This window comes from Carassius auratus, unplaced genomic scaffold (genome assembly GCF_003368295.1).
Source record: "Carassius auratus strain Wakin unplaced genomic scaffold, ASM336829v1 scaf_tig00216618, whole genome shotgun sequence".
Classification (NCBI taxonomy): Eukaryota; Metazoa; Chordata; class Actinopteri; order Cypriniformes; family Cyprinidae; genus Carassius; species Carassius auratus.
The window spans coordinates 246793-273762 of NW_020528664.1; the positions used below are offsets into that span (position 1 = coordinate 246793).

Sequence of the window (26970 nt, forward strand, 5' to 3'; positions counted from 1 at the left end):
AAAAAAAGTAAAAAAAAAAATTAAGTAAATTGTAATTCAGAAACAGAATTTTCTTGATTTCTTACATTTAAACTCAATTTTCACATTTAATGTTATTTTAAGTAGTTCTGTAGTTTATCCTATATCTTAATCTACTTATTTAATATTTTTTCTTCTGTTTTTCTTTATGGTCATATAATAAGGTTTTTGGCAATGTTTTATTTATTGCACTGTATGGTGATAACACATGATGAATTACTCACACATGAACATAACGTGTCTGATTCATTGTGTTTTCTCTTTCTGTCTTCAGTCTGTGTGGATGCAGTATTACAGAGAAACAGTGTCTCATCCTGACTTCAGCTCTGAAATCAAACCCATCACACCTGAGAGAACTGAACCTGAGCGGGAATCAAATAATAAACACAGGAGTGAATCACTTATGTGACGTACTGAAGGATTCACGCTGTAAACTGGAGAGATTGAGGTCAGTAACATTCACATACAAGAATCAAAATGATGAAAATCACTTTGTTTAACTCTTATGTGCTGTTCAAGGTCTTTTGAGACCCCAAATGATGTTTGCTGAAATAAAACAAATGTTCCCTTTATCTAAATGACATGAGACTTTGTACGGTTGTCAACACTTGATAGATCTACAAATAGAAAATTAAATTGGATTGATATCCGGTTGTGTGTTAGTGTGAAAAAACATTAGAAAAACAGCCAGCACATTTAATTTAATTTTATAAATATAAAAAATATCATAAAAACCTTAAAGAATTACACAAATGTGGTTTAAAAACATTAGTAAAATTACATTTGTATCAAAATGTCGTTTTGTTGGCTGTGTTCTCTGGAGAGCCCAAACAGCTCGAGTGTCGTCCCCAAACGAACAGCACATAAGAGTTCAACAAAACACTTTATACTCCATATCTCATGATGAATGTGTTCACATTATATTTGTGAAAGATTCTTCATCTTAATGATTTGTTTGTAAGATGATCTCTCTTCCTCTGTTTGTCTCTTTCTAGTCTTTATGGCTGTGGCATTACAGATGTTTCTTCTTTAACTCAGTCTTTGACAAACACAAAAGCTCTGCAGTTTCTAAAAGAGATTGATCTGAGAGTTAATACGATTGAAGACTCAAAGCAGAAGCTCATTGATGTGCTACGAGACTCAAACTGTTACCTGAGGTGAGTAAACTTCACTTTGTGATATTAAAGAGATTAATTTACCTCTGATATGTGAACAAATATATACTTTCAAATATTAGTGAAAAGAGTTGATCAAATGATCATCAAGCTTTATTTCAAAGGGTTTGTGTCAGAATGAAATGTAAAGTTGATAAAAAAGGAGGAAAGAGAAGAAAAGCAGACTGTCACAGCTTTCTACAGCAACAGCTGCTTTATTAATTAGATCAGTAATAGTGAATCATTCGAGTTTGAAATAGATTTGTTCAGATTGTAGGAAAACGCTGGTAAAATCAGAGCAGATTCAGCTTCAGCTCACAGTCGTCCAGCATCACATGATCAATGTCTCTGTCTCTTGTGTGTTTTTACTTTGACAAGCAACACGTCACATTACTTTACACTTACTTTCTGTAAGAGATAATGTACCTCCAGCCGCTTGTTATCACAGAATAAACCCGACAGGGTGATCAGGACTTGTGTCCTCCTGAAGAGACTTATTCTGTGATAACATCCGGCTGCATCTGCATTATCACACTTATTATATGCTTTCTTGACACACAAGTGAAGAATTAGACACAATTTAGATTAAGCTAAACACTTCTGCTCAGTTCGCAACAACTTTGATTACAGGATTTTAATGTAACATTTTACTTTGATATATAGTAACTAATTAGTACTTTATTCCACTGAACTCTGATTATCTTCGGTTCGATTCCCCGGGAACACATGATAACTAAAAATTGATAGCCCAGAATGCACTGTAAGTCGCTTTGGATAAAAGCGTCTGCTAAATGAATAATAATCTTCTCTTCAAACCTTACAGATTGAGTTAAATCACCAGAAGCTGCTAAATGCTGTATCTCGTAAAGTGAAGTGTTCTTGAGAGGAGCAGTAAACATCAGCTGAAGATCCACAGAAGAGCTTCACTACTGTGTCTATGAGGAGAAATAAATGTGTGATAAATGTGTAAATGTGATCCATACAGGTGAAGAGACTCAGACTTTACAATCAAATAATGCAGCATGTGTGTTAGAAACATGATATTGAATGATTAATGTTGCTTTAGTATTCAAGCAGATGATCATTGTGTTTAATGTAAAGCTGGAACAGAGGAGGAAGAAGCTCAGATGAGTCTGTCTGGCTCTTCAGTTTAATAATATTTCTATTAAACTCATTTCCATGATCTCTCTTACATTTTATACACATTGTTATTCTATTTAATTCTATATTAAGTTAGTTATGTGTGTATTGTGTGGTGAAAAGAATGTATTCCCATTAGGATTATATATATATATATATATATATATATATATATATATAATTTTAGCACAATTAAATATTACGTTTGCAATCTGGATTTTCCATTTTAAATGTCTCTAAATATTTTCTAAGTGTCTAATAAACTATTTTACCCCACACCTGACTGGGACCGAACGCCTGTCTACCTACATCAGTAACTCATTAACCCTTATTTTTCAGGTGATGTGTTGTTGTATAGTTGTGCTGTCATTTTAATTGGTAGGCCTACTTGGTGTTTTTTGTTGCTGTTGTTGATTATGATCTACCATCGAGCGCAGTGATGATGTCATAAGACTGCATATGACAATGGGTGCTTAGCATTTATATCAGCATCCGAATTTAACCTTAAACAGCTTGATGTGGAGCAGGCACCAGAGCATTTAAAATATTACCAGTAACTGCATTACAGGTGGAGGCAGGAGAGATGCTGCTACGTATTAGGAAAGTCAAGATCATTTTGGCGTATTTGGCATTTAGTCTTGCAATAATGCGAAGAGCATAATAAAAAGCAATCTGTATGGTTTCAGATAGATGGGGAATGCTAAGGCTCAAAATGCAGGTCTAAATCAGTTGCAAATAGGACCCACTGTATTAATGATGCCACCTTGGAAATTTATAAAACCATCTGTTAATATAAGCTTTCAACAAATACTAAAAGAAAACAAAAAAAAAATAATGTTAAATAAAAATGATGTAAAGCAGCATCAAGAGGAATTATTCATATTAACGGCAGGATCAAAGCAGTCGAAAACAGGCCGTACTGGTGCAGCGTTTTTTATTCCTCTGTATGAAGTAGTAGTCAAAAAGAGGACTACAGACTACCTGTCAGTTTACACTGTGGAGTATTAGCAATTTTACTAGCATTAGGGTGGGAGGAAGAAAATAATCAGAACCAAGGTGTCGTTATAGACTTAGACAGTTTATCAGCATTATTGAGTATTCAATCATGTAGACAAGACCTCTTTTATCAATTACTTCACTTGATTCTTCTCACACTTCATAGTAAGGGAATGTCTGTCTCCTTTCTTTGGGTTCCTGTCCATGTAGGGGTGGAAGGAAATTAAGTTGTGGATATGCTAGCAAAAACCTCTACAAAGCATGAAACCGTAGATGTACACGTACCAATAAGTAGAGCATAGGTCAAAACCATAATAAAGTGAAGTGACATTCAGCCAAGTATGGTGACCCATACTCAGAATTTGTGCTCTGCATTTAACCCATCCGAAGTGAACACACACACACACACGCGCACACTGTGAGCACACACCCGGAGCAGTGGGCAGCCATTTATGCTACACACTACACCACCCACAATTCCGTCCGGCCAGAGACTAGAACTCACAACCCTTCGATTGGGAGTCCAACCCTCTAACCATTAGGCCACGACTTCCCCATAACTCACTTAAAATATGGCAGGAATATTGGAACACAGCGGATACAGGACTTCATCTATACAAGTAATCAAGTTGTCACAAACATGAGGAAGGGCAGAAGCCCAAGGAAGGAGATGTTAGTCTCACATCTGAATGGGTCACACTGATTTAAATACAAGATTGCACAGAATAAGAAAGCATCCCACTGGATAATGCACTGATTATAATATACAAGAAACAGTGAAGCATATACTGCTAGACTGCAACAAATATGAAGAAGATAGGGCAGAATTAAAGGCACAAATATATGAACAAAACATTTATTAGGGAAAGCATCTAGGAGAATAAACCATTCATTTTATTTTTGAAAAACAGGGTTAACTGGGTTAAGTGAAAGAATTCAATATGAATATAAAGTCTAAGGAAGATAAGTAAAGTTTAGTGGAAATGCAAGAAATGTTTAATTTTATTTTGAAAGGTTTTATTTTATTTTAATCATCCACCTTTCATTTGATGTTACTCTAATACCCAAACTCCAGTAAAGTAGGTGGCGGTAATGCGCCTTTGAGATGAGTTGTCAACTGCCATTAAACCTGGAAGAAGAAGGTGATGACGTCATCTAGCGCGCGCTCTGCTAGCGTCGAGTCTCGTGAGGCGAACAGTTCGCAGTTGTTCACGTGTTTACTTTATTGTAAAACACACTTAACAGTTTAAGCAACAAAGAGGTATTTTTTTAAATTGTAATTGTTTTGTTTCTTCGTTTACTGACTAAAACATTTATCACAGCAGGCGTCGAGAATGCGAGGGGAAATTATCAGATCTGAGAGGATTATATGTTTGTTTGTATTGTTTAGATGTTTGGTTGATGATTCTGGAACTGAATGCTCTTCATATTTAACGGTTTTATAATCTGTCAGTTCTTGGACAAACCAAAAAAAATTTGTTTTGGTTATTAGCAATTCAAACTATGTTTAGTTCAATGTGCAACAATTGTGTGTGCTGTAAGTGATGTAGTGCCTTTAGATATTAATTATGTATTTTATGAGACGATCATATTATGTTTTAATTGAGCAGTTTTATAGTATTTCAACATATTCATATGCAAATAATCACTACCCACTTTAACAGATACTTGTATAAAAATTTAGATGATCTGCTGCTGATCCTGAATGTCTTTTTTTTTACGTGTGTTTATTGAGACTCATCAATATTATCAGCTGATGAAAATCCTTTCCATTTGTTTATTTTTGTACAAGATTTAAGTAAGTATCAAATTTCTGAAATTATATTTCTGTATTCTTTCATTTTATATCTTTTAATTGTGTGCCCCCCCCCCCCCCAGTTTTTTCCTTGTCTTTCAGTCTCAGTATAAATGAAAGATAATACAAGTGTGTGAATTAAATTCTTAAAAAATTAAAAAGGGATATATCTTGTGACTGAGTATAAAACACATTGTGATTAATCTATTAGAAAGTTAATTTACAAGATGCATAGAGAAATGAACACGAAGAGTTAAATAGTTGTGAATTAGCTTAAAATCATAAACTCAGTAACTAATTTATATTTAATTTTTGGCAGATTTGCTCCTCCTTCAGGGAAGCTCCTCCCACAACAATCACATCTTCAGTGAAGCTCCTCCCACAACAAATCACACCTTCAGTGAAGCTCCTCCCACTGCAGTTCATCAATAAATGCTGGAATATTCCAATCAGTCTACAAGTGAAGAGGAGCATCAAATCATCAGGAAGAGGTGAAATCTGCATAGACAGATTTTATTGAAGAACAGAGAGAACATGAAAGATCCAGAACCCTTTAGAACCAAACACACTGAAGAACAATCAGGTTGGTGTTTACTCTTCATCAAGCCCTCCAGAAAAACGCAAATTGTTTTTGTGATTGTTGCGGGCAAAAATCCTTGATTTTGCGGCACGTTTTCTTGAAAAATGCGTTGGAATATGCGGGATATTTTTGCAATTTTATGCGAGGAAATTGCGTGAACTTGCAAAAACTGCGGTTTGATGAAAAAGAGAAAAAAAGGTAATTCCCCCAACACCTTTTTTCTCACTAGGCTACTACCTTAATGTAAAGAGTAGCGAGCATACTAAATCACAGAATATTTAAGTTGCAATCTCTTACTGCAACATAAATTATTTTACATACTACTAATATAATTACAACTGTAAGTTTTTGGTACTGTTCTGTAACAAAAAAGTGCAATCTTACAACTGTAAAGTTGCATCAACTTCTGAATGAAACTACAACAGTGTTAGTAGCCTAGTGAGGAGGGGGTGTTGGGGGAATCACCTTTTTTTTCTGTATTTCATCAAACCGCAGTTTTCGCAAGTTCTCGCAATATAGTTTGGCTCCACTGTCATGTAACAAATTGGGAAACTGCTTTGCGCGTTCTTTTGTGCTTATTTTTTTTGGCAAATAAGAATGATTTGCGCACTTCAAGTTTCACCCTGGTTTCACCGCGGGGTTTGTAGATGATGTTCACGTCACGTAATTACTTCACTTCATAAGGTTCCCATGGCAATAGGGGAAAATGGCGCTTTACCAGTGTGAAGTAAACGCAAAATTTTTCAACTTTCTGCTAATATATATCTGAGTTTTTTGCAAGGAAAATACAGGGATTATAAAATCATGCTAGCCCCGCATATTTTGCTTTCTGAAATCGGTAATTTATGTGGGAAAACAGCGGCATATTTGAAAAAATGCGGCCTATGGTTGATTATGCATTAAATCAAGCGATCGCATAATCGCGTTTTTCTGGAGGGACTGAATAATGAAGAAACTTTTAATAAACTCGTTTTTTTTTTATTTTTTTTATTTTTTACAAAATTTATTTTAGATAATTGTGTAGTTTGAAAGTTTTGGGGTCACTAAGGTAATATAATGTAAATTGCATCAAAATAATAATAGAAAGTATGAAAAATTCTATATGTATACAAGTTTATATTGTTTCTTCAGAGTTATCGTTTTTAAGATTTACTGAATATTAAAAATTGTAGAACTTTAATTTCAGACTTTAATTTCAGAGTTAATTGAAGAAAACAAGGAGCATGACAAACTGAATAAAGAGGAGGACAAACATGTCAAAACTGGAGAAAACTCTTTAAGTCACTCTCAAACCAAACAGAAAGATTTAAAGAAGAGAAGAGATGAGAAATCTTTCATCTGCACTCAGTGTGGAAAGAGTTTGAGAAGCAAACCTGGTCTTAAGAATCACATGAGGATCCACACTGGAGAGAAACTGTTCACATGTGATCAGTGCGGGAAGAGTTTCACAGAATCATCAAACTTTAAGAAACACATGAACATCCACACTGGAGAGAAACTGCATGAATGTGATCAGTGTGGAAAAACATTTTTGTGGTCCTCAGTACTGAAGAATCACCTGAAAATTCATTCAAAGGAGAAACCACATTCATGTTCTTTGTGTGGAAAGAGTTTTTCACAACTGCAGAGTTTAAAAGTACATCAGAAGAGACACGCTGGTGTGAGAGAATATAAATGCTTTGATTGTAAGAAGACTTTTATTACAGCTCCACATTTGAAGCGGCACCTGATGATCCACACTGGAGAGAAACCGTATCACTGCACTGTATGCAGGAAGAGTTTCAATCAATCATCTAATCTACGCGTTCACAAAAGATTCACAGTCAGTAGATCATCTTCAGATCCAACACTTTCAGGTCTGATGTCTTTTCCTCACCAAACGTGACACAATAATGCGTCAAGCATCTTCTTTGTAAATCTGTCCTAACAAGCAAACATTATCAAGTCACAGTGAATAAAGTTCATCTTCAAGACCCCAGCAGTTTCAACTGTAACATTTTTATGGACTTCAGTTCCAATGAAGTAATCCACAAAAGAATGCAATTTAAAATGGTACGACCCTTCTAAGGGGTATCCGAGCCCTTGTGAACCTTAGGGAGTGTATATATCCAAAGTGGGTAACACTTTATAGTAACTGCACACTATTAATCATTAATTAAGCATTAGTAAACAGATAATTCATAATTTATAAAGCATTAATAGACAGTAATAAGCAGTTTATAAATACAGATATAAATGCTTTATTCTTGATTTAAAAGCATATCTATAATGTGTTTAATAATTGTATTTTCATACTTTATTCATGAACAATTTATCATTTCTCAATGAAGTATATTTATTTACAAACCAGTTATTTAGGAGTTGCCAGTGATTCATAAGATCACAAGAAATGTAGTAAATTCAGGTAGTTATAAAGCATTTAGTAGTGGTCAGTTAACTATGTGAGGTCATCTAAAGTGAGTCTAGTTATGCCTTGTAAAGCATTTATAAAGGATATTTAAAGGTTCAGTTATCTTCTAAACAAACGGAAACAAACACCACACAGTGATAAAGAACATAGAAATATTAACAGCCTTTAAATCTCATTTGTACAAGCTTTACAAGGCATAAATAGTTCTCACTTTAGATGAGCTCACAAAAATAGTTAACTAACAACTACATATGTTTTATAACTACCTGAATTGCAGTAGAAATACATGTAAATAAACCATTTATTAACACTATAAGTAACTATTACTATATGTCTGAATAAAAAGATGTATGAATGCACATTTAAATAGTTTATTAATCATTTACTTACAATTTCTAAGTGATCTTATGAACCATTGACAACTCCTTAATAACTAGTGTGTAAATAATGCTATACTTAATTTAGAAATGATAAATTGATCATTAATAAAGTATGAAAAAACAATTATTAAACACATTATAGATATGCTTTTAAATCAGGTATAAAGCATTTATATCTGTATTTATAAACTGCTTATAAATGTCTATTAATGCTTTATAAATTATGAATTAACTGTTTCCTTATGCTTAACTAATGATTAATAGCATGCAGTTATTATAAAGCGTTACCCAGAAGGGTAACTGGAAAATCAACTTTAAGAAATTAATATTCACTATTGCTGAATTGCAAATTGAAAATGATGCTGTAATTTAGAATAAACATAAGTTTTCAATTTACTAGTAGAGTCAGCAGGTAAACACTCAACACAATCAACCTGTTGTTCTCCTAATTTATCACAATTTAGAAATCATCAGAAATTGTATATCAACTTAAAAACTTAAAATCTCAAAATTCATCCTTTTAATACCCATTTTAAATTGCATTACCATGTAAATGGTACATCAATATCATGTTACAAAATATTTTCATTCATGAATTTGCAATCGAGCTGAAAGTCAAGAAAACATCACTCCTGGAGCCTGTTTTAGAAAGGAGGTTAAGTGGAAACTGATTATGTTAAACCTGAAATTAGGGAAACTGGATTTTCTGTTTCAGAATGGGAGGTTTGTCAAACCTGGGAAAGCAGAAAATATGCACTTAAATTATTATTTTGTTTTATTTTAGTTATTTATTTATTTTGCCAATGCGATACCATGAAGATCAGTAGCCTACACTCAAACTCAAAGCAATGCCATAGAAGAACCATTTTTGGTTCCACAAAACATAAAACAAAAAAAAATTCAGAGCCCGGTTCCCCAAAACGTTCTTATCGCTAAGTAGTTCTTAACCTATTCCTTAACCTCTCTCTTAACGTTATGGCACGATTCCCGACACTTTCGTAAGGTTGGTCTGGACCATTCGTAAGCTCTCTCTTAATGTTGTTTGAGCTCAAGACCCTAGTCACCGCCACTGTAGAGTGGTCTTTAGAAATCAGCACAGTGCAGTACAAGTCAAACTATATGGTATGTTGACAATATTGTGGCTCAACAATGATTTTATTTTATTGGCCTTTTAAGACCAATAATAAAATATGTTGGCAATGGATACAGGCCTATTTATGAAGTTGACTTTATTGAATATCAGAACTAATATAATGGTAATTAGCCTAGGCTATTTCGTAATGTCATTAAAGCATTTAAATTGGCAATCACTTCTGATCATTTAAATCTGGCAAACAATTTGGCTCTAAATGGCTAAGATCTAGAAATGGGTAAGCATTGTGGTATCCAGTAAGCGACCAACTATGGCAGCGATCCAATGTGCCGGCGGCGCCATCCAGCACCCTTGCCTCCCAAGACAGCTCATTATGGAGCTGCTGGACCTTCTCAGAGCTGCGCCATGATGGGGATTACATCCGGCTGCCGTCAACACATCAGGAGGTGCAGCAGGGCTGTCATACCATTGCTGGCATCCCCAGCGTCTTGGGCCTGGTGGATGGCACACTCATCCCTATCCCCAATCCATCAGTGATTGATCAGGCGTACATATCGCGAAAGGAATACGCAGCCATAAACGTGCAGGTTATAGTGGACCATAGGGGTGTGATCTCCGACCTGGTGGCAAGGTCCAGCAAAACTTCAAGTTCCTCTGAAGAGAAGCTTGGTGCCCTTTTTTTACGATGCGTCCCCACCATATTCTGTATCTAACTCTCTCTCTCTGTTCATTGTAGAGAGGTTGCTTTTTATTGAAAACATTAACCAATGACAATCAATACCGCATTAAACAGAAGTAACTGCAGCTGCTTACCAATCAACTCTGATTTTAAAGTACCTTACCATTAATATAAAAGTGTATGATATAATTTTTTAGAAGTCGTTAAACCCTTGTCAAGAAGCGGTACAAGTGGCACAACGGGATAACGAGGGTGGATAATTAGCGAGGGATACCCTGTTCGTCTAACCGTCACAACATATCGTGCGAACATATTACTGACCATTTGCTCTTTTAATTTATAGGCTATATTTTACTGATAACTTAAACTATGTTGAAATAAATGTTACGGGAATAATTTGAGGAATGTTTCATTTGCATAGAATGTGTTGTCTTTCTTAACGCTGTATTGCACCTTCGCGTGAAGTGGAAAATCGATTCCTGAGCAATCGATGCCAACTAATTCAGCACCCTCATTTTGGACAGCGCTTTTGTAACGTCGGAATTAAGAGGCAGTGTGTTAAGAAGCTTCCTAAGGGAGACTTCGGGGAACACACTTAGGAACATAAACAACTTTGGTAAGATATATCTTTCGAGACTTCTTAGCGCGCTAAGAGTAGCGTTATCGGGGAACTAGGCCCAGTTTTTTAAAGAACCATCTCTTGCCTTTTTATAATCTGAAGAACCTTCTTTCACCACAAAGAACCTGTTGTGAAACAGAAAGGTTCTTCAGATGTTAAAGGTTCTTTATGGAACTATTTAGACAAAAATGTTCTTCTGGCATCGTGAAGCACTTTTATTTTTAAGTATGTTTTACTTCAATGACATACCATTCTGCCAGTTTTCACTTTGGATATTATATCAGTGATAAGAATTAAACTTGTATTGAGTCTGAAGTATGCAGACGTATTATTGGCGGGAGCTGTTGCTTTTGGGAGCTTTTCATAGTCATGGTGCATGCGCTAAACTCAGAGTCAGCCTACTCAGAGTTGACTGAACTTACACAATACAGCTATTCTGAACCCAAAAACTCAGTTTTCAATCTCAGAGTAATTCAACTAGTTCAAGTTTTAACTCGGAGTTGGTTGAACCTCCTTACTGAAATATCCCCCTGATCGTGTGATGCTGAATATATTATATAGTATATTTATATATATTTTTTCTACCACATTATGTTTATTTCTTTGTGTGTGCTGTTGATTGATTGAATAGGAAACATCCCACTGGATAATGCACTGATTGTAATTTGCAAGAAACAGTGAGGCATATACTGCTAGACTGCAACAAATAAGAAGAATTTAGGGCAGAATTAAAGGCACAAATATATGAACAAAACATGTATTGGGGAAAGCATCTGGGAGAATACACAATTTATTAATTTTATTTTCGAAAAACACTGGGTTAAGTAAAAAATAATTGAATACGAATATATAATCTAAGGAAGATAAGTAAAGTTTACTGGAAATGCAAGAAATGTTTAATTTTATTTTAAAAGGTTTTATTTAATTTTAATCATCCACCTTTCATTTGATGTTACTCTAATACCCAAACTCCAGTAAAGTAGGTGGCGGTAATGCGCCTTTGAGATGAGTTGTCAACTGCCATTAAACCTGGAAGAAGAAGGTGATGACGTCATCTAGCGCGCGCTCAGCCAGAGTCGAGTCTCGTGAGGCGAACAGTTCGCGGTACTTCACGTGTTTACTTTATTGTAAAACACACTTAACCGTTTAAGCAAAAAAGAGGTATTATTTTTTTCTTGTAAATGTTTTGTTTCTGCGTTTACTGACTACAACATTTATCAGAGCAGACGACGAGCATGTGAGGGAAAATGATCAGATCTGAGAGGATTATATGTTCGTTTGTATTGTTTAGATGTTTGATTGATGATTCTGGAACTGAATGCTCTTTATATTTAACGTTTTATAATCTGTCAGTTCCTGGACAAACCAGAAATATGTGTTTTAGTTACTTTATTGCTATGAATGCAGTTATTAGCAAATCAAACTATGTTTAGATCAATATACAACAATTGTGGGTGCTCTAAGTGATGTAGTGTCTTTCTTTATAGATATAAATTATGTATTTTATGAGACGATCATATTATGTTTTAATTGAGCAGTTTTATAGTATTTAAACATATTCATATGCAAATAATCACTACACACTTTAACAGATACTTGTATAAAAAGTGAGATGATCTGCTGCTGATCCTGAATGTCTTTTTTAACGTGTGTTTATTGAGACTCGTCAATATTATCAGCTGATGAAAATCCTTTTTATTTGTTTATTTCTCTACAAGATTTAGGTAAGTATCAAATTTCTAAAATTATAATTCTGAATTCTTTAATTTTATGTCTTTTAATTGTGTGCCCCCCCACCCCAGTTTTTTCTCAATATTTTTTCTCAGTCTCAATATAAAAGAAAGATAAGATAAATGTAGGAATATAAATATGTGAATTAAAAAATAAAAAAGGGATATAACTTGTGAATGAGTATAAAACACATTGTGATTAATCTACTAGAAAGTTAATTTACAAGATGCATAGATAGGTTAAAATAGAGGTGGACGATATATCGTTTAGACTATAATATCCTAATTATTGTCTGGACTATATGCAAAATTGGGATATTGAATATTTCATAATTTGTACAATCTGACCCCCCAAACATGAAAAGAGCCGAAAGAAGTTAAAGAGAAAACAAATAATGCAGCGATTTTAATAATGTAGTAGGGGTCTTTTTTTTTTTTTTTTTTTTTTTTTTACAAAATAACGATCGTTACTCAATTGCACGAGAGATTAAGATGCTACTAATTTGCAATACAACTATGTGGTTCTTACCTGTGTGTTATGACATTTCGTAGGTTGAGGCAACAATGCAAAAATGTAAAGACTAAAGCCGATGTTTAATACGTTTTAGTACGTTTAATAAAATAGCTGCTGGAAAAGGCCAAATATGCGTTGTTTGCGGAAAACTGAAGTCTGAAGTTAAAAAGTTTTTCTTAAATGTCTGTGTCATCCTCAAATGGCAAGCTTCGTGATCGCATCATTGGAAAATTGCATTTTATAATGAGTCCAAAATATAGAATGCATTTTCATAAGAGATCCACCGGGATATCCTCCGAACACGAACAGGTCTTCTTTTAACTTCTAAAAAAAAAAAAAAAAAAAAACATTTTTTATTAATACTGTGAACTGCCCATAATGCCTCAGTGCCCCTGACGCTTTACGTCATTACAGTGTGCCGTGTGTATGTTACTCATCAGTCACTTGTTAACTAGCTTCTAGAGCAACAATGCAGAAATGAGCAAAGAAAGTGAAAATACACAGTCATCCTCAAAACCAGTGCCAGAAGAGCTAACAGCAAGATGTGATGTGAAGAGTATGAAAGGCTTCATACCGAACAAAACATCCCTGCTGCTACAAACACGGTACAAAAAAAAAAGAACAGGCACAACAGACCTTGGCAGAAACATTCACAAAGAAAACACCGTAAGACAAAAAAAAGCAATAAGTGGAAAACGATTACAAACTCTGTAACAAGTTTTATTGCAAGGTCTATGTTGCCAATTCAATCAGTCGAGAAGGATGGGTTTCAAGAAATGTTACAGACTTTACAACCCAGAAATAATCTGCCTTCAAGGAGATATTTCAGTGAAACAGCTCTACCAAAACTGTTCAAGTCTTATCGACAAAAGCTGTTCCATAAATTACAGAAGATCACCTATTATGCCACAACCTCCGATCTGTGGTCCAGCAGAATCTTGGGAGCCATATTGCAGAGCAGTGTCTGTTGTTTATTTTGTTCCTTTTGTCTTTTTTTTTTATCCTCCTCTTATATATTAATATAATGTGCAAAGATGTTATATTGTGTTGTGTTGTAATGTTTACATTTTGCAAAACAACTTTTTTTTGAAAGTGGTAGTCACATTGTTGTTAGTCTATTACTAATGGAGTACTAATTGCAAAGCACAAAGTTAATTTATTACGTACATGTATTGTACTGAAAAAGCACTGTTCTTGTATTAAAATATTTAGTTCAGTAATTTTGTTCATGTTTAAATCAATAATGTCTCATATCTTTATGCACTAGTAATTCTATACAATAATAAGTCAAGTGGAGCAAGTCAAAAGACCAACTAGGCCTTCTTTGCCAATTTGCACACATTTCTTTAAAGGAAAAATATCGTCTGAATATCGATTATCGAGATACTGAAAAAAAATTGAGATAACCTTTTTTGTCAGTATCGCCAACCCTAGGTGAAAATTTAACATGAAGAGTTAAATAGTTGAGAATTAGTTTAAAATCATAAAACTCAGTAACTGATTTATCTTTAATTTTGGCAGATTTGCTCCTCCTTCAGTGAAGCTCCTCCCACAACATTTGCACATTCAGTGAAGCTCCTCCCACAACACGCACATCTTCAGTAAAGCTCCTCCCACTACAATCAAACTTTCGGTGAAGCTCCTCCCACTACAACCACACCATCAGTGAAGCTCCTCCCACTGCAGTTCATCAATAAATGCTGGAATATTCCCATCAGTCTACAAGTGAAGACCAGCATCAAAGCATCAGGAAGAAGTGAAATCTGCAGAGACAGAGTTTATTGAAGAACAGAGAGATCAAGAACCCTGCAGAATGAACCAGACTGAAGAACAAACAGGTTGGTGTTTGTTCTTCATCCGTCGTCAATTAGGAGGAAGAACAATACGAATATAAACTTTAAGCAGTTTTAATTTTGTTGCAGTAGGGGAAAAAAAGAGCTGTACAATAATATAGTTGAAGCAAAAAACAATGAGGACACTTTTAATAAACTAGTTTTTTTTTTTTTTTTTTTTTTACAAAATTAATTTATTTTAGATAATTGTGTAGTTGGAGAGTTTCGGGGTCACTAAGGTAATGTAAAATGCATCAAAATGATAATATAAACTTGTATACATATAGAAATTCCCTACTTTCCATTGTTTCTTTTTAAGATTTACTGAATATTAAACATTTTCAACTTTAATTTCAGAGCTGATTGAAGAAAACGAGGAGCATGAAGAACTGAATAAAGAGGAGGACAAACATGTCAAAACTGGAGAAAAACCTTGCTCTCAAATCAAACAGAAAGATTTAAAGAAGAAAAGAGATGAGAAATCTTTCATCTGCACTCAGTGTGGAAAGAGTTTGGGAGGCAAACAGAGTCTTGAAAATCACATGAGGATCCACACTGGAGAGAAACCATACAGATGTGATCAGTGTGAGAAGAGTTTCACACAATCAGCAAACCTTAAGATGCACATGCACATTCACACTGGAGAGAAACCTTACAAGTGTTCACATTGCGACAAGAGGTTCAGTGTGTTAGGATATCTGAAAACACATGAGAGGATCCACACTGGAGAGAAACCATACAGATGTGATCAGTGTGAGAAGAGCTTCACACAATCAGCAAACCTTAAGATGCACATGCACATTCACACTGGAGAGAAACCTTACAAGTGTTCACATTGCGACAAGAGATTCAGTGTGTTAGGATATCTGAAAGCACATGAGAGGATCCATTCTGGAGAGAAACTGTTCACATGTGATCAGTGCGGGAAGAGTTTCACAGCATCATCAAACTTTAAGAACCACATGAACATCCACACTGGAGAAAAGCTGCATGAATGTGATCAGTGCGGAAAAACATTTTTGTGGTCCTCAGCACTGAAGAATCACCTGAGAGTTCATTCAAAGGAGAAACCACATTCATGTTCTTTGTGTGGAAAGAGTTTTTCACAACTGCAGAGTTTAAAAGTCCATCAGAAGAGACACGCTGGTGTGAGAGAATATAAGTGCTTTGATTGTAAGAAGACTTTTATTACAGCTCCACATTTGAAGCGCCACCTGATGATCCACACTGGAGAGAAACCCTATCACTGCACTGTATGCAGGAAGAGTTTCAATCAATCATCTAATCTACGTGTTCATAAAAAGATTCACAGTCAGTAGATCATCTTCAGATCCAACACTTTCAGGTCTGATCTCTAATCTTCACCAAACGTGACACAATAATGCATCAAGAAATAAAGCATCTTCTGTGTAAATCTGGCCTTACAAACAAACATTATCTAAAGTCACAGTGAATAAAGTTCATCTTCAAGACCAGCAGTTTCAACTGTAAAATTTTTATGGACTTCAGTTCCAATGAATTAATCCACAAAAGAATGCAACTTACAATAGGACGACACTTGGAAGGGGTATCCGAGCCCTTGTGGACCTTACATATCAAAAGTGTTACCGGAAAATCAACTTTAAGAAAATAATATTCACTATTGCTGAATTGCAAATTTAAAATGAGGCTGTAATTTAAAATGTACATAATTTTTCAATTTACTAGTGAGTCAGCAGGTAAACACTCATAAAAAAACACAATCATCCAATTGTCTACTAATTTCCTTTACATAATCTGTAGCTTGTTGAAGCACTATAGCCCAAAGTAGGGCACAAAACCACATCGGAATCTCTTTTAAAATAAATTATAGCATCCCTCTTCACTTTCTACAAATTATTATATGTTTTATATTGTCTCTTATCTTTGTTTGTTTAACAAAGTCTTAACATCAGCTTCAACGAACCTTCAGAAAGTGTTTAAAGATGCATTACTGTTATGAGGTGGAATAAAGTTCAAATTCTTTTTAAAAGGAACATGACGACTGGACGAATTAGAAGTGATAGTGACAGAAGGAGCATCATCAGATAGAGTAGATATTTCAGTTGTACCAAAGAATTACTTCAGTCTCAGAGATCTAAAAAACTTATGGAAGACAATCATAGTATCTAAGTGATTAAGGCCCAATCCCAATTCTACACCTTAGTCCTTCCCCTTTCCCCTACCCCTCAGTTTCGCGCGATCACGTGAAGGAGTAGGGGTGTCTAGATTCTTTTGTGGTTGGAGGGGGAAGGGCCAGATAGCCCTTCCAACAAAGATTTTTTAGGACCACACTTCAAACAAAGGGGTATGAATTATCTGGGCAACATGGCTGCTACAGCGAACAAAAAGGCAGTTTTTTTTTGGCATAAATGGCGTGTGACGTCATGGTAGTGGTGTCCCAATCCTTAGGGAAATATTTTCTAGGGGAAAGGGTATAAAATAGAATTGGAATTGGGCCTAAGTCACTCTTGCCTTGCAATCTTTCCCTAGCACTTGTGCCTGAGTGCAGTTTTAAAAAAACAAGCCTTTCCGCCATTGACCAGGAGCCTGTTTCACAAAGGAGGTTAAGTGAAAACTCTGAGTATGTTAACCCTGAAATGAGGGAAACTCTAGGTTTTCTGTTTCAAAATGGGAGGTTTGTCAAACCCGAGAAAGCAGGGTAAGTCAAAATGATATTATAACACTGATAAGAATTACATTTGTATTGAGTCTGAAGTATGCGGACAGCTTTTTGTCGGGAGCTGTTGCCATGGTGAATCGTAATATCGAGTCTCCATTGATAATGGCTTTTTATAGTTGTGGTGCACGCGCTTAAATCAGAGTCAGTCAATTTAGAGTTGATTGAACCAACTCATTGGAGCTGTTCTTTAACTGATAACTCCCATCTCAGGGTAAGTCAACTCAGAGTTCAAGTTTAAACTCAGAGTTGGTTGAACCTCCTTAGTGAAACGGGCCCCAGCAGCATCAGATAGGCCTGTCACGATAACATCTTTTTGTTGTGCAATACATTGTACAATACCACAGAAATAATTGCGATAAATGATTTTAATATTTTTGTATCAATGATTGTTTAGATGTTTGGAGTGATGCTGGTACTGAATGCTCTTTATTTAAAAATTTTATAATCTTGTCAGTTTCTAAACTGATCCAAGGGAGGAGATGTTAGTGTCACGTCTGCATGGGTCACACTGGTTTAAATACAACATTGCACAGAATAAGAAAGCATCCCACTGGATAATGCACTGATTATAATGTACAAGAAACAGTGAGGCATATACTGCTAGACTGAAACAAATGTGAAGAAAATAGGGCAGAATTAAAGGCACAAATGGATGAACAAAACATTTATTAGGCAAAGCATCTGGGAGAATACACATTTAAAAAAAATATATTTTTAGCACTGGGTTAAGTGAAATAATTTAATATGAATATATAGTCTAAGCAAGATAAGTAAAGTTTGGTGGAAATGCAAGACATTTTTCCTCCTCCACTTTTCATTGGATGTTACGATAATACCCAAACTCCAATATAGTAGGTGGCGGTAATGCGCCTTTGAGATGAGTTGTCAACTACCATTAAACCTGGTAGAAGAAGATGATGACGTCATCTAGCGCGCGCTCTGCTAGCGTCCAGTCTCGTGAGGCGAACAGTTCGCGGTACTTCACGTGTTTACTTTATTGTAAAACACACTTAACCGTTTAAGCAACAAAGAGGTAATTTCTGAATTGTTTTATTTCTACAACATTTATCAGAGCAGACGACGAGCATGTGAGGGGAAATGTTAGATCTGAGTGAATGTTCGTTTGTATTGTTTAGATGTTTGGTTGATGATGCTGGAACTGAATGCTCTTTATATCTAACAGATTTATAATCTGTCAGTTCCTGGACATACCAAAAATATGTGTTTTAGTTACTTTATTGCTATGAATGCAGTTATTAGCAAATCAAACTATGTTTAGATCAATATGCAACAATTGTGGGTGCCTTAAGTGATGTAGTTCTTTATTTATTTAAATCATGTATTTTATGAGACGATTATATTATGTTTTAATTGAGCAGTTTTATAGTATTTCAACAAATATTCTTATGCAAATAATCACTACCCACTGTCACAGATACTTGTATAAAAAGTGAGATGATCTGCTGCTAACCCCCCCCACACACACACAATTTTTGTCTTTATAGAAATGACAGATAAAATAAGGTATTTAAATATGTAAATTAATTTATAAAAATAAATAAAAAAGGGTTACATCTTGTGAATAAGTATAAAACATTGTGATTAATCTACTAGGAAATTAATTTGCAAGATGCATAGATAGGTGAATATGAAGAGTTAAATAGCGGTGAATTAGTTTACAACCATAAACTCAGTAACTGTTTTAACTTTAATTTTGTCAGATCTGCGCCTCCTTTTGTGAAGCTCTTCCCACAACAGCATCACCTTCAGTGAAGCTCCTCCCACAACAGTATCACCTTTATCGAAGCCCCCCCACAACAGTATCGCCTTCAGTGAAGCTCCTCCCACAACAATCACGCCTTCAGTGAAGCTCCTCCCACAACAATCACGCCTTCAGTGAAGCTCCTCCCACAACAACCGCGCCTTCAGTGAAGCTCCTCCCACAACAACCGCACCTTTAGTGAAGCTCCTCCCACTGCAGTTCATCAATAAATGCTGGAATATTCCCTTCAGTCTACAAGTGAAGACGAACATCAAATCATCAGGAAGAAGTGAAATCTGCAGAGAGAGTCTTTATTGAAGGACAGAGAAAACATGAGAGATCTAGAACCCTGCAGAATCAAACACATTGAAGAACAAACAGGTTGGTGTTTGTTCTTCATCTTAGCCAAGGCAAGACAAGTTTATTTATATAGCACATTTCGTACATTCAAAGTGCTTAACATGAAAGAAGATAAAATAGCAATGAAAAGGAATATAATTAAAAAAATAAATAAAACAAGCAATTTTAAAACTTTGGAAATGATTTAAAAATTGACTTATTTAAAATGAATTTAAAACAGTTATAAATAGAAAATGATTTGACATAAAATACAGTAAATATGTAAAATATAGTGCAGTCGGTTCGGACATGTCAAAGTGCTCATTCAATAAATGCACAGCTAAACAGATGAGTTTTAAGTCTAAATTGAAATGTTACTAGTGTTTTAGCAAATCTGATCTCTTCTGGAAGCTGATTCCAACTGCGGCCGGCATAGTAACTAAAGGCGGACTCCCCATGTTTTGTGTGAACCCTTGGTATTTCTAACTGACTCGATCCTAATCAAGTCAAGTCACCTTTATTTATATAGCGCTTTAAACAAAATACATTGCGTCAAAGCAACTGAACAACATTCATTTGGAAAACAGTGACTACTTAAACTAAGGTCTGTCTCCAAAATCACACCAAGATTCCTGACTTAATTTTTAGTTGTTTGACCCCTAGAGTCAAGGTATGCAGTCATCTTGAAAACTTCATCTTTGTTTTTCAAATGCAATAACTTCAGTTTTTAACTGAATAAAGTTCTGGCAGATCCAACTATTAATTTCACCAATACATTGGCAGAGGGAGTCAATGGGGCTGTAGTCATTTGGAAATAAGGCTAGGTAAATCTGGGTATAATCAGCATAGCTGTGATAGGCAATTTGGTTAATTCTCGTTATTTGACTTAATGGGAGCATATACAGGCTAAACAAGAGCGGTGCAAGGATTGAGCCTTGTGGGACTCCACATGTCATGGACGTCCACTTTGACTTATGCTCTCCTTGACTCACATAATAGCGTCTCCCTTCTAAGTATGACTTCAACCATTTGAGTACCATCCCAGAAAGCCCGACCCAGTTTTCCAGTCTCTCTAGTAGTATGTTATGATTGACAGTGTCAAACACAGCACTGAGATCTAGCAATACCAGCACCGATATTTTGCCAGAGTCAGAATTTAAGCGAATATTGTTTATTATCTTAATGAGTGCTGTACATGTGCTGTGATGCGGTCGGAAACCAGATTGAAAATTGTTCAGGTATCCATTTGAGTTTAAGTATTTGTTCAGCTGATTAAAAACGACCTTTTCTATAATTTTGCCTATAAAAGGAAGATTAGATATTGGTCTAAAATTGCTCAAAATGGTGTTATCAAGATAGGTCTTTTTCAGGAGGGGCTTAACAACTGCAGTTTTCAGGGAGTTTGGAAATGTCTAGAAAGAAGTGAGGCATTCACCACTTCTAAAAGATCTGCTTCTAAACAGTTAAGCACACTTTTGAAAAAAGTGGGAAGTGTGTCAAGATAGCAGGTTGACAATTTTAGGTGATTTACTATTTCTTCCAATATTTTGCTATCAATTGCTTCAAAAGTAGACATAGTAACTTTTGATATTGTGGCCGAATCTGTCTGACCTCTGCATTACTTGAAGATGTACATTGCCAATCGCCTTCCTGATATTGATGATCTTCTCAGAAAAGAAGGAAGCAAATTCAATGCATTTGCTGTCTGAGAGCATTTTACTGGGAATCTGACTTGGGGGGGGGGGGGGGGGGGTTTGTCAGTCTCTCAACAGTGACGAAAAGAGCACAAGTGTTGTTTAAGTTACTGTTTATAAGGTCTGAGAAGAAATTCTGTCTAGCTGTGAATAGTTTCACATTAAAAGCATGAAGGCTCTCTTTATAGATGCTATCGAATGGGGCTTTATTAGTGCTGTTCATTGATTCGAGTAACTTTTTTGACATTTGAGTATAAAGTGTTTTAATTCTACAATATATGTTGTAAAAACGTCTGAGTGCTGCCCTCTTCAGGTTGAACAGCTCACCAGACCCCTTGGTACGAGCTACCACACCCTTGGCAGTATAAAACCATCGTCAAAATTACTGTAGTGAGTGCATAGTTTTCCAGCAGACTTTAAAATTAGGCGCCAGTGAGTCAGTTGGAATTGCAAGTGTTGAAAACGACCAGGATAGAGTATTATAGCATCTATTTAGCATACCGTTTAAATAGTTATTTATATTATTTTGTGTAGCCTATGTAGTTAAGTAGCATAGTTGTTAGTGTAATGTTAGTATTGTTAGAAGCATAGTTAGTTAGTAGCATAGTATTGCATCAGGAATGCTTCAAGTTGGCGTAGATTTATCTGTATTTAGTACAGTGGTCAGGGTGGTACGTAGGTGTAGTGTTCCTGGTTGTGACAGCACTGCTGGACTGCATAGTGTTCCAGCAGAATTTAAAATTAGGCACCAGTGGTTGCATGCACGTGGCCTGGAAGACCATTAGTTCCCGCCTAGAGCTGGAGTGTGCAAACTGCATTTACGCGGGATTGCTTCTCCAAAGCAATGGAGGTGGAAATGGGCTTCTCCACACAGCTCCCCTGAAAAGCGACGCGGTGCAGGAGTTAAGACCGCAGTTTGAGCCAGCTGCTCGAAATGATATGGCTCACTCCACAGGCTAGAACGTCTGAAAGGTAGCGAAGCTGGCATACACACCTTAAGCCTCTTTCACACTGCAATACCGAAAATACATGGGTAATATGTGTTGGCAATTGTTCCTGGGTCGCTAGGTTTTGCCCCTTTCACACAGCCAGGGATTTCCCAGAATATGTGTGTGCATTCACACATAAACCGTAAACGTCTCGTAATGACTTGTGACATTACGTATAATGTACGAATTGAAAATGCTAGGCACGTTAACATTGATTTAAACTGGCGAATGATCTCAGCTTCAGCGCAGATAGTGAGGAACTAACTGATCTCTGCTTCATTACAGTTTGCACATAATCAAAACATTTGCATTAGCATGCCTTCAAAACGCACAGTAAAAGAGTCGCACAGTAACATGCATCACTACGACATGGCATTAGTTCTGGTTCCAGGACTGAACCTGGCAATTTTACTAGGTCCCCAACCCGGGATCTATTCCGGAATCAATCCCGGGACATGTTTGCGTTCACACAGAAGGTGATACGGCAATGTTCCAACAATTTTCTGGGATAAGAATATAAACTTTAAGCAGTTTTAATTTTTTTGCAGCAGGAAAAAAAGGAAAGAATAGCTGTGCAATAATATAGCTGAAGCGGCAAATAATGAGGACACTTTTAATAAACTGGGTACTTTTTTTTATTTTATTTTTTTTTTACAGAATTTATTTTAGATAATTGTGTAGTTGTAAAGTTTCAGGGTCACTAAGGTAATGTAAAATGCATCAAAATGTTAATATAAACTTCTAAACATAGCTATTCCCTAATTTCCATTGTTCCTTCTGGGATTTTTTTATTTTTTTAGGATTTACTGAACATTAAACATTTTTTACTTTAATTTCAGAGTTGATTGATGAAAACAAGGAGCATGAAGAACTGAATAAAGAGGAGGACAAACATGTCAAAACTGGAGAAAAAAGTCGCTCTCAAACCAAACAGAAAGTTTTAAAGAAGAAAAGAGATGAGAAATCTTTCATCTGCACTCAGTGTGGAAAGAGTTTGACATGCAAACAGAGTCTTGAAAATCACATGAGGATCCACACTGGAGAGAAACCATTCACATGTGATCAGTGTGAGAAGAATTTCAGACAATCGGCACACCTTAAGATGCACATGCACATTCACACTGGAGAGAAACCTTACAAGTGTTCGCAATGCAACAGTGGATTCAGTCGGTCAGGAGACCTGAAAACACATGAGAGGATCCACACGGGAGAGAAACTGTTCACATGTGATCAGTGCGGGAAGAGTTTTACAGAATCATCAAACTTTAAGAAACACTTGAACATCCACACTGGAGAAAAACTGCATGAATGTTTTCAATGCGGAAAAACATTTTTGTGGTCCTCGGTACTGAAGAATCACCTGAAAATTCATTCAAAGATGAAACCACATTCATGTTCTTTGTGTGGAAAGAGTTTTTCACAACTGCAGAGTTTAAAAGTTCATCAGAAGATACACACTGGTGTAAGAGAATATAAGTGCTTTGATTGTAAGAAGACTTTTATTAGAGCTCAACATTTGAAGCGCCACCTGATGATCCACACTGGAGAGAAACCCTATCACTGCACTGTATGCAGGAAGAGTTTCAATCAATCATCTAATCTACGCGTTCACAAAAAGATTCACAGTCAGTAGATCATCTTCAGATCCAACACTTTCAGGTCTGACGTCCTCACGAAACGTGACACAATAATGTGTCAAGAAATAAAGCATCTTCTGTGTAAATCTGTCCTAACAAACAAACATTATCTAAAGTCACAGTGAATAAAGTTCATCTTCAAGACCTGCAGTTTCAACCGTAACATTTTTATGGACTTCAGTTCCAATGAAGTAATCCACAAAAAAATGCCACTTACAATAGGACGACCCTTCGAAGGGGTATCCGAGCCCTTGTGAACCTTAGGGAGTGTATATATCAAAAGTGTAACCGGAAAATCAACTTAAACAAATTCATATTCACTTTTGCTGAATTGCAAATTGAAAATGATGCTGTAATTTAGAATAAACATATGTTTTCAATTTACTAGTAGAGTCAGCAGGTAAACACTCATAAAAAAACACAATCATCCAATTGTCTCCTAATTTCCTGAATTCTCCATTTTTAAAATGATGCTGCAAGGGCCGTTACATAGTCAACGCATCGGTACACGTACGCGTCCGCCATTATGTGTCGGTGCATAGCCAAATGTGTCATCCTAGTTTTTGATACGCGACACGCTGATGCACACAATACTATGCATTGTTGGTGGGGGCGACATTGCAAGTATTGTACATTAAATTCAAATATTTTATGTTTACAGAAGAATGTTTGAGTACAATGGTGGGCGAAGAGGAAAAATTATGCGAGCTTATACATATACATCCACATTTATATGAGTTCATCACAATTACACTCCAATAAAATAGCGTTGGAAAATGCCTGGAGAGAGGTTGCAACCGCGATGGGAAAACCCTTAGATAAAGTGAAAACGGACTGGAAAAGTGCCCGTGATAAATTCACTAGGGCGCACAAAAAGTGGAAGGTGGCGTGCAGAAGTGGTGCGGGGCAGCTAATTTTCGGCTACCCAAAATTACTGACTCAACTTAGCTGGTTGATTGAATTCATAAAGCATAGGACTACAGAATCCAATCTTTCGGTATGTAAACTGACTCTACTACCCCCTGTTGCGTGAGCGGTGTATTGCATACATCTATCATCCCTGACCCTTGCATTTACTGTTTAGACTATGAAAGGGGAAACATGCGTTGGCTGTAATGGCCCTAATTTAGAATGAACAGCAGTTTTCAATTTAGTAGGGTCATGAGGTAAACGCTCAAAAAAAATAACAATCCAATTGTCTCCTAATTTCCTTCACATAATCTATAGCTACCCCCCCCCCCTTTTTAAAGATGCATTTAAAAGGAAGACAACTACTGGATGAATCAGAAGTGACACTGTGCCAATCTGTAAACTTCCAATCTGTACCTGGCACTTCTGCCTGAGTGCGGTTAAAAAAAAGAAAATTTCCACCATTGATCAGCAGCATCAGATAGGCCTGTCACGATAACATCTTTTTGTTGTGCAATAAATTGCCCCAGTAATAATTGTGATAAATGTTATAAATATGTTCGTTTTAATGAGTGTTTAGATGTTTGGATTGATGATGCTGGTACTGAATGCTCTTTATTTTATATAATCTGTTAAGTTTCTGGACATACCAAAAATATGTGTTTTATTTACTTTATGGCTACAAATGCAGTTATTAGCAATTCAAACTATGTTTAGATCAATATTCAACAAAATTTAAGCATGTATTCATTAATCTGTGATGAACCATGTTTCATATAAGATGCAAAACCCTCAAATTAGTGTTTTTTTTGTTTTTCTATGTTTAGTTTTTAGTTGTTTTTATTCTTCTTTACATTGTTAATATTTTGTTTATTTTAATTGTAGCATTTCCTCACTTCTATTCCTGTATATCTTCATTTATATATATATATATATATATATATATATATATATATATATATCCTTGCTGCTTAATTGGAGGGCAAATAAATGTCTGTATGACATGTGGATACAAATATTATTTAAAAAGAAATAAAACTAGCAATATGGTTTGGCTTACAATTTTTTTTTGCCATTTCTACAAAAGTAATTTCTGTTTTGTTTAGTCCATTTACATTTGTAAAAAAAAGTAACGTTTGTTAGACGTAATGATGAGTTCCTGAGATTTAGAAGAGGTTTGGAGATATATGTGCTAAAGACAGTTCTGAGATCAGTCTTCTTTGCTCAGTCGTTATGGAGTACATTACAAATGTAAAAGAAATTGTGATTAGTTGTAAAAAAAAAAAAATTGTGATTAGTTCAGGGCCATACAAGACAAACAAGTTCAATTAAACAAATACGTTTTGCTGAACCAATTTAACAGACTGAAATTCCTGTTTTATATAGTATGCCAACATGTGTTTTTAAATATTATCTAACGCAAGAATTTCAATCTGTTCAATTGCTTCAACAAACAAACAAAACATTATTTGTTTTTAATCAAGTAAAACATTGTAAAATTAATTAACAACTTATAGTACTGTGTGTGTGTGTGTGTGTGTGTGTGTGTGTATATATATATATATATATATATATATATATATTAGAGCCGAGCCAACTGATATTAGGGAGCAAAAAAACTTTCCCATTCATGTGTCCAAACATTTGACTAGTACAATACAAAGAATACAGTATGAACATAAACAAATATATACATACAACATTTTTTTTTTGCAATGATCACTTAGATGTGGTGATCAAACACTTATGATGTGACTAAGACATGTAAAGGAGGCAGGGCATTTAATAATTTAACAAACTTTATTATATAAAATAAGTCTGACATCAGTACACTGGAAAGTAAAGTTGAAGTTCAATTAAATTCCATTTAACTTCCGTTGAAGTTCATTTCACTTCGGAACATTCTTTAACAAATTTGCGGTACTGTCTTCACACACAGACAAAACTTACTAGAGAGGTGTGAAGTACGGCATAATATACTGCTGTAAGTAAATACAAT

The 26970-nt window shown here is 35.5% G+C and overlaps 3 protein-coding genes and 1 long non-coding RNA gene across 10 annotated transcripts; all 4 read left to right on the top strand.

Moving 5' to 3' along the window:
* The first annotated feature begins 416 nt into the window (after positions 1 to 416).
* Positions 417 to 2170, top strand: LOC113098715 (uncharacterized). Its single transcript, XR_003289180.1, has 3 exons — positions 417 to 466; positions 1014 to 1175; positions 1996 to 2170. It is a non-coding gene; the product is annotated as an uncharacterized LOC113098715 (long non-coding RNA).
* A 2272-nt stretch (positions 2171 to 4442) lies between these two features.
* Positions 4443 to 7659, top strand: LOC113098709 (gastrula zinc finger protein XlCGF49.1-like). Of its 3 annotated transcripts, none has more exons than XM_026263743.1 (4): positions 4478 to 4569; positions 5044 to 5106; positions 5423 to 5686; positions 6883 to 7659. In XM_026263743.1, the coding sequence occupies exons 3-4, from the start codon at positions 5638 to 5640 to the stop codon at positions 7566 to 7568; spliced, it is 735 nt and encodes a 244-aa protein (XP_026119528.1). In that variant the 5' UTR covers positions 4478 to 4569; positions 5044 to 5106; positions 5423 to 5637; the 3' UTR covers positions 7569 to 7659. The 3 variants fall into 3 exon arrangements, with proteins under 3 accessions (XP_026119529.1, XP_026119528.1, XP_026119530.1); XM_026263745.1 differs by having other exon boundaries at positions 4481 to 4569; positions 5101 to 5106; XM_026263744.1 differs by lacking the exon at positions 5044 to 5106 and having other exon boundaries at positions 4443 to 4569.
* Positions 4553 to 16955, top strand: LOC113098702 (zinc finger protein 239-like). Of its 5 annotated transcripts, none has more exons than XM_026263734.1 (4): positions 11446 to 12025; positions 14630 to 14946; positions 15298 to 15560; positions 15729 to 16955. In XM_026263734.1, the coding sequence occupies exons 2-4, from the start codon at positions 14922 to 14924 to the stop codon at positions 16257 to 16259; spliced, it is 819 nt and encodes a 272-aa protein (XP_026119519.1). In that variant the 5' UTR covers positions 11446 to 12025; positions 14630 to 14921; the 3' UTR covers positions 16260 to 16955. The 5 variants fall into 5 exon arrangements, with proteins under 5 accessions (XP_026119518.1, XP_026119519.1, XP_026119516.1 ...); XM_026263731.1 differs by adding an exon at positions 12526 to 12588 and having other exon boundaries at positions 11455 to 12025; positions 15298 to 16955; XM_026263732.1 differs by adding an exon at positions 12583 to 12588 and having other exon boundaries at positions 11455 to 12025; positions 15298 to 16955.
* Positions 16956 to 18164: 1209 nt separating this feature from the next.
* On the top strand, positions 18165 to 24206 carry LOC113098706 (zinc finger protein 239-like). Its single transcript, XM_026263739.1, has 3 exons — positions 18165 to 18674; positions 19363 to 19784; positions 23265 to 24206. The coding sequence occupies exons 2-3, from the start codon at positions 19736 to 19738 to the stop codon at positions 24056 to 24058; spliced, it is 843 nt and encodes a 280-aa protein (XP_026119524.1). The 5' UTR covers positions 18165 to 18674; positions 19363 to 19735; the 3' UTR covers positions 24059 to 24206.
* The last annotated feature ends 2764 nt before the right edge of the window (positions 24207 to 26970 follow it).

Excerpts from the sequence above, each read along its gene's own strand:
- LOC113098709 (XM_026263744.1), top strand. The coding sequence starts at position 5,638 with ATGAAAGATCCAGAACCCTTTAGAACCAAACACACTGAAGAACAATCA. Across the intron at positions 5,687-6,882 it reads ACACACTGAAGAACAATCAG|AGTTAATTGAAGAAAACAAG; the intron begins GTTGGTGTTTAC and ends CTTTAATTTCAG.
- LOC113098706 (XM_026263739.1), top strand. The coding sequence starts at position 19,736 with ATGAGAGATCTAGAACCCTGCAGAATCAAACACATTGAAGAACAAACA. Across the intron at positions 19,785-23,264 it reads ACACATTGAAGAACAAACAG|AGTTGATTGATGAAAACAAG; the intron begins GTTGGTGTTTGT and ends CTTTAATTTCAG.
- LOC113098702 (XM_026263733.1), top strand. The coding sequence starts at position 14,922 with ATGAACCAGACTGAAGAACAAACAG. Across the intron at positions 14,947-15,297 it reads CCAGACTGAAGAACAAACAG|AGCTGATTGAAGAAAACGAG; the intron begins GTTGGTGTTTGT and ends CTTTAATTTCAG.